Source organism: Nicotiana sylvestris, chromosome 4 (assembly GCF_000393655.2).
Source record: "Nicotiana sylvestris chromosome 4, ASM39365v2, whole genome shotgun sequence".
Lineage (NCBI taxonomy): Eukaryota > Viridiplantae > Streptophyta > Magnoliopsida > Solanales > Solanaceae > Nicotiana > Nicotiana sylvestris.
The window spans coordinates 54,891,094-54,898,942 of record NC_091060.1 but is presented as its reverse complement, the minus strand read 5'-3'; the positions used below and the strand labels follow the sequence as shown (position 1 = coordinate 54,898,942).

At 34.8% G+C, this 7,849-nt stretch overlaps 1 protein-coding gene across 6 annotated transcripts; it reads right to left on the bottom strand.

Annotated features, from left to right (window-relative positions):
• Positions 1 to 4,239: 4,239 nt before the first annotated feature.
• LOC104231671 (peroxisomal nicotinamide adenine dinucleotide carrier-like) lies at positions 4,240 to 7,592 on the bottom strand. Of its 6 annotated transcripts, none has more exons than XM_009784717.2 (2): positions 7,300 to 7,592; positions 4,240 to 5,447 (listed from the first exon to the last, which is right to left on the bottom strand). In XM_009784717.2, the coding sequence occupies exon 2, from the start codon at positions 5,389 to 5,391 to the stop codon at positions 4,339 to 4,341; it is 1,053 nt and encodes a 350-aa protein (XP_009783019.1). In that variant the 5' UTR covers positions 5,392 to 5,447; positions 7,300 to 7,592; the 3' UTR covers positions 4,240 to 4,338. The 6 variants fall into 6 exon arrangements, with proteins under 6 accessions (XP_009783019.1, XP_070028026.1, XP_009783028.1 ...); XM_070171925.1 differs by having other exon boundaries at positions 4,240 to 5,443; XM_009784726.2 differs by lacking the exon at positions 7,300 to 7,592 and adding an exon at positions 6,295 to 6,389 and having other exon boundaries at positions 4,240 to 5,443.
• Positions 7,593 to 7,849: the final 257 nt, after the last annotated feature.

Sequence of the window (7,849 nt, the reverse complement as noted above, 5' to 3'; positions counted from 1 at the left end):
GGTACGCGACTAGATTATCCTAGGATTATAGTCAAGGGATTATAATCCCTAGAATAATTTATCCCAACGGAAAGGTGGGATAAAATAATACCAAGTTTGATGGGATAAAGTGGGATAAGATGGGATATCCAGGATTAAGCTGGGGACAAAGTTTATATTATGTTTGGTTGACGGTATAAATTTATCCCGGAATAAATTTAATTTATACCGTCAACCAAACATAGTATAAATTTAGTACCACACTTTATCCCACCTTATCCCGCGTACCAAACGGAGAGCAATACGAGATAACCAATAAGCTCTGCTATAGCTAAAAGCTCACGCTGGCGTCTATTTGCAGCAACAGTTCTTTCAGCAGTGAAAAACTTCTTGTGTCTTCCAAATTTGTCTCAGCTGCGCCCGGAACCAGCTGCGATTTTCAAATCGGCTTCTTCTGTGCTATAATCTCAGAAAGATTTAGACTACCTGTAACAAATGTGCATTAAAGACAATCAAAACAGGAGCATTTGCCGTAGCAGCATCAAAAAAATTTGGAAATTCCTTCGCTTCATAACTGCAGCTCAAAACTTCCAAAACAAAAAAAAAAAAAGATTTGAAGACAATTTCATTTAAATATCTATGTATCTAAGAATATAGAGTGAAGCACATGACGAATACTTCAATATGTACAAATGTAATGCTGGGAAAAAACTAGTTGGAAACAATAGAAAGAGCAAGGGAGAACCTTCGCTGTCACCATAAACATGATTTATCAGAATCAAGAAAAGTACACATATCCCAGTTCTCATCTCTGGCAATTCAGTTTAGTGCAAGCTTTTCCACAAGGTTAAAATTACGGCCTTTTGACGATGGAACCTTTCAAGAAAAAATAAGATGAATTCCAAAACCAACAAGCTCTCCAGCTACTAGCTTGTTAGCGAACTTCAGCATTGACTACAGCAGTACAGCTAGAAGCTAGGTTGACCAGTTTTATTTGCAATATTTGAGAAGCTGAGTGCATCCAAAGGGCAAGGGGCAGCATTGATAAAGGTATGCAAGAATATGATTTTAGCATATCCAACCTACTTTCACAGATTCAAATCTTAGCTACTGTTCAGAAATAAGCGTACTTATCAATTCTTGCTGATTGCTACTACTAATACTGATTGATTACGAACAATAAAGTCGAGTGAATCTCATACTTTTGCCAGTGTGAACTAAATTATAACAATTTATTGCCTTTTATTCACTAAATCTACATTTATCACTTGTCATGAAGAGTCCGTAAATAGCACATAGGTAGAACACACTAAGAGTAGAATACAATAAGCAATCTTAATTACTTCTTAAAACACCAAATAACCACATGATATAGCTACCTTTAAAAGCAATGATAATGTACAATGATCCACAAATACTTCTCAGAACATCAAAAGAACCACATGATACAGCAACCTTTAAATTTAATGATACTAAATTAAATGATGATCTTACAAATATACACCATCAAAAAACATGGTCTATAAACTGCTCCGGCTAACATCTGATTGGCTAGGATTAGGAATGATAAGCTGCATTCCTGAACAATTTGAACAACAAGATACATCATAGGGAAAAGATCAACCAGAGTAAATCCCAAATCCAGCACCCTAAAAATCTTGAAGCTGAATTTTCAAGAGAAAAAGTGAGAATGTACCGTTGTTAGAGGAGTTGTCGTCAAGTGCAGTATCTATTTAAACTCGACTTCAGCAGCTTCAGAGAAGTTGTCAAGTGTTACTCTAGATAATTCAATAGAAGGAATAAACAGTATAGAGGTCTTTCATTACCCCTTACAGGGTATCAAATTCTCCTCCTTGGCTTTCTCCTCACAGAAATCAAGCAACAAGTCATCAATATGGCATGTCTTGACCTTACTATACTTTTAAGCAGCTATCCAACGTTCTCTTCCAACAAGCTTATCCAAGTAATATTCTCCATGTAAGAATCCTTTTAGAATCCATAACAAGGTTAAATTTGAAACCCGAATCTTGCTGTAAGCCTTATCCACTCCTACATGATACAAGGAATGAATCTCAGCAGGCGCCCATCAGCCTCATATTTGAAAAAAGAAGAAAGTTATACAGCTTGCTTGCGGCTATTAAAAGGTTCTTCCCTTTACTAATAAAAAGAGATAGAAAAAATGGTAGGCTAAAACATGATTTGAACCGCTAGCCTCTACTTTAGAACCATTCTCCTCTAGTATTGTTGTGAAGCTCATTCAACAATATTCTTCTTACTATAACTAAGATGAACTACATCCTTGGGGTTGTGGGGGGGGGGGAGCGTAGCATAGGGAGAGCACGGGAAACATAGGGACTTGTGAGAAGGGAAGGAGTGTAGCATAAAAAATTATTTTCCTAAAAATATTTTCTACTTTCTAACCAAACACTAGAAAATATTCTCCGGAAAAATCTTTTCACTTACCAACTAAACAAGTGAAAATAAGTGATAATACCACGCATTTTCCTTCGTACCAAACACACCCTAAGAGTAAAATACAATAAGCAATCCATAGTTACCTCTCAAAACACCAAAATAACCACATGATATAGCTACCTTTAAAAGCAATGATACTGTATAATGATCCACAAATACTTGTCAAAACATCAAAAGAATCACATGATACAGGTACCTTTAAAAACAATGATACTAAATTAAATGATGATCTTACCATCAAAAAACATGGTCTTTAAACTGCTCCGGCTAACATCTGATTGGCTACGAATGATATGCTGCATTCCTGAATAATTTGAACAGCAAGATACATCATTAGGAAAAGATTAACCTGAGTAAATCCCAAATCCAGCACCCTAAAAATCTTGAAGCTGAATTTTCGATGCATGAGCATGACCTATTGAACACAAGGCATTTTCTCTAGCCTCCCTAAATGGATACATGATTTCCCATGTGAGCAAGATGAACTCCATTATACACATCAATATACGATAATATACTCTTAAAAATGAAGGGATAAGTGGAACTAAATACACTTTCAAGAGAAAAAGTGAGAATGTACCGTTGTTAGAGGAGTTGTCAAGTGCGGTATCTATTTAAACTCGACTTCAGCAGCTTCAGATAAGTAATTCAATAGATAGAAAGAATAAATAGTACAGAGGCCTTTCATTACCCTTTAAAGGGTATAAATTTCTCCTCCTTAGCTTTCTCCTCACACAAATCAAGCAACAAGTCATCAATATGGCATGTCTTGACCTTACAGCTATCCAACGTTCTCTTCCAACAAAGATTATCCAAGTAATATTTTCCAACCCTTTCTCCATGACAATGTTATTTGTGAAACTTGAATCTCTCCCTCTTCCAAGAATCCTCCAAGTTATAGAAAGCATGAACTCAAACCATAGCACAAGTTCTTACTATAACTAAGATGTATTTATTACATTCTTGGGAGAACCTTGGATCCAAGGGCCTAAATTTACTGCCACTTGTTCAAAAGCCGTGTATCAGTATAGTTGCTACCAAAACAAATGAAAGATGTAAACCCTCTACACTTTCTTTGTAGCTTTTGCACAATATCTCTTAGGTCCTGCATACAATTTCTTGTTGAAAACCTTATTCTGTGGTAGCATCCAACTATCCTCATCGTTGGACAAAGAAAGAAGTCAAAGATGCTAAGTAGCATATATAGCAACTTCATGTGGCCGAGTAGTAATAAAAATTACACTACTGTTAGCATCATCAAAGCCCAATTTAAGTCAACCCATGAACTATATGTCCAAATACAATCAAGAATGATAGGGGATTCTCTTGAGCAATACTCCCTCCGGTTCACAATAAGTGACCAATTTGCTTTTAGTACGCCCATTAAGAAAATACTAAATTCTATACAAAAATACCTACTATAACTAAACTACCCCTAATTAAACATTTAATGTGAGGAGTAAAAAACTTTTTAGGAATATGTACATAGGGGTTATTTTGTAAAAACAAATTGAATTCTTTCTTGATTACGTAACTGGACACTTATTTTGAACCAAAATGAAAAATCAAATTGGTCACTTATTGTAAACGGGAGGGAGTAATAGTTTTATTCAGTTGAGCTACCTTTTTATCTTTGGGAGCTTTCTCGAGAGAAGTAATCTGAACAATGTTTTTTATAGAATATATAAGATCTTTTACTCCATAAGACTTAGATAATATATTTGGTGATAAACAAAACCCCTAAATATAAATTTCAAATTTGAATTTTTATGGAAGGGAAATGAATTAGGAGAGAAAGAAAGAAACCTTATGTAACTTGAATACAGTACAATCATTTACAATTATGCAGCAAAGAGATTTACATAGACATCTATTCACTGCAAACTAAACATTAACCTTGCTTCTGTTAGCCAGAACCGCATACAATTTAACAAGCTCTTCCTTCACCATGAAAAGTACAGAGGCTGCAAAGACGCTCTGTACTATCTTTGTGCGCATTCCCTGATAGAAGCTTTTGAATCCTTCATGACGAATCATCTTAATAACAGCATCTGCTGTACCTGAATATCTTAACGAGATATTTCCACCAATCTCCTGCTTGGCTTGAAGCCTAGACTTAACAACCAACAATGGATATGTCGAAACAGTTGCTCCTAGTTTAGCAAAGGCTCCGATTACAAAAACCTCCCAAGCAGTTGTATTTTGTACATATTTCTTCTTTGCAGCACGTTTAGTCCTTAACTGCTTTGACAAACTTTCATAAATCATGAACTGAATCGAGGGATTGGACACCATGATCAATGCTGGGATGACTCCTTTCCAAAATCCAATAACTCCGGATTCATCATAAATCTCACGTGCTGCTTGCAATGTTCCATAGGGATGAGGTTTCGATGAATCAAGCTCGGCCAGTTTAGCCTCCAATGAAGCAGCAGTGAAGAGATTTTCAGAAGCTTCCTTTAAAAGGGATTGCCTCTTTGCCTCCAAAATTTTCCTTTCTGCTTGTGTATGAGTCTGCATACGAGTAACAAGAATCCATATAGGGTTTGTCAGTAATACATTTAGTGATCCAGCAAGAGCTGCCACGACAAGCCAAGAGAACGCCCCAACAGAGCCATCCCCTCGACCTTTTTTCTTATTTGCAGATGCTATCGCCTCAGCCTTGTTCTTGAAAACCTGGTAAAAATAGTAGTACACACCCTGTGACACAGTGGTTCCAAGCAGGGAAGGCTTCAGGCCGCTATAAAGCCCCAACAAACCTTCGCTTCTAACTACCTGCAAAATTTGAAAAAGTGCACTGCCACGAGAATCCCGGCCCTTTTTCGTGACCCGCTCCGTCTGTTGCCGGGTATTGACAGTTTGGAGGGGGTAAGTAATTATTTGTGCAATTATGCCTCCACCAGCTCCAGCCAGCCCATTAGCCAAGGCACTCGACATGTTCAGTCTTTATTGTTCAGAGTAAGGACACTAGTTGTGCCCGGCAAACAAACTTCCTATGTTAATCTCAACAATGGTTAGTAACAAGTCCAACTAAACATTGACAATACACTTAAGCTCACTTGGTTTAGAAAAAAATTATATATTGTCATACAAAGATTTAATAATGCAAGGATTCTGATGGAGGGATTATTTTATATCAAACTTTTGGTTCGTAGTAACTAAGAAATGGATATGCAGTGTACAACTTAAACTTGTATCAAACTTTATCCATGTTTAATTCATGATGGTATTGCTAATAACACATTGGCGTTGGTATAAAATAATATAGGAATTGGAGTATAAAGCTGTACTAGGCATGTATTAACTACACAGGAATTGAAATTGCTACCAAACATTGGATAAGCAATGCATATATTTTACACCCTTATTTTGTCCAATATATCTAACCAAACACATCATTATTGAGTTCAAGATTGGAGATAGCCAGAGACTAAAGGAAAGGTTTTTGACTTACTATTTAATGGTGCCACAGTGCTCATACTTCAATTAATTAATGTATCCCCAACCTAGATGTCATCTCTATAATTGGCATGCCTGGACCAGGTAAAACACCAATATATATATATATATTATATATATATATATATTCCATCTCATCTCAGAAAATATTTTTGATCAGATATGTCTTACCCAACTTATGCATGCCAACACTGAGATAACATCCAGGTACGACAATACTTTTGTGCAAGAATGGACGTAGGATAATTACTTAAAAGATCGTCAAACCTAGATGTTATCTCAATTGTTGGTATGCCAGGATCGGGTAAAAAAAACAAAACATACACTCTACAACTCTATATCATACTCAGAATATATATATTTTGGGCAGAAATGTCTTACCCAATCAGGCACAAAACAGGCTTATTGAGGAAACCCTACTTTTCTAAGGGGGCAAGGGAAAACGAGCATTTATAGAGCGGTACTAGGTTAAAGGTCTGACTTGGCATAACATGGGCTTCAGTTTTACATTTCCAGCTGAATGTGGGCTTGTGTTTTCAGTTTTAGCTTGTGAGTTTTTGGGCCACAATTAATGGATTTTGCTGATATTGGCACGGTAAGACAACGTACCCCGCAATTGGCAGAAAAAGGCATTAACTATAGATATTGGCATCGACTAGCCAATAAATATATATCAATAAATAAATATTGTTCATATCAAAATGTATATTATAACTTTATTTTCTTTCTTTGTGTATATCAAAATATATATCATAATTTTATTTTCCTTTTTTGTATATCTAAAATATAAAATTATAAATATAGTTGTTTATAATTTATTGTTCTCTATATCGAAGTGTATAACACCAAAAATATTTGTATTTTTTTTATATTAAAGTGTATAACACATTAAATAACGTATATACCAAAATGTATATCACAATTTTAGTTTTCTTTTATATATATATAAAATTATAAATGTAGTTATTTATAATTTATTATTACCTCTATATTCAAGAGTGTAACGCAAAAATAATTATATTTTTTTATATATTACAGTGTATAACACATCAAATAACGTGTATACAAAACTGTATATCACAACTTTATTTTCCTTTTTTGTACATCTAAAATATAAAATTATAAATATAGTTGTTTATAATTTATTGTTATCTCTATATCCAAGTATATAACATAAAAATAATTATACTTTTTGTATATCATAATGCATAACATATCAAATAATGTGTATACCAAATGTATATCACAACTTTATTTTCTTTCTTTACATATATTAAAATGTATATCAAAAATTTATTCTCCTTTCTTGTATATCTCAGTGTACCACATATAATTTTTCATGAATAATTATATGAATATACATAAATATAAGAATTACACTCTCACCAAGATTTGATGTAACGTTTTTCCCAACATTGATTTCTAGGAAGTTGCCAGCTATTATCACGTCAGAGAATTGATGATTGATCATAGAACATATAAGTGCCCTCATAGAACAAATCAAAATGAGTATGATACATCAACTCTGGTTTTGTATGAGTCTCCATTTGTCCAGATTTTATTTGATTTAAACATCCTCGTCTTTCAGTGACCATACCATATTTCCGTGCTTCGCTCAAACTCATCAAAACAAGTGGGTGGGGGTGGGGGGCAAGCAGCGAACAAGGGGGGATGGGAGCAGCGAAGAACAAGGGAGTGGGAGCGGCGAACAAGAGGGAGGGGCAGCAAATGGTGAGAGAGAATAAATAAGAAAATAGTAGGTTTTTAGGATTTAGTTATATAATGCCAATTATTTGGGGCTGTTTTTGACAAACTTAATATAAGGTTAAAAAAAATTCAATTTCTCTTATGTGTGTCACATGATGTCATTTTTTCAGTTACAAGTTGCAGTCCTAATTCGTGCTAAAAGTTTCTCGATCATCATTTTTTATTTAAT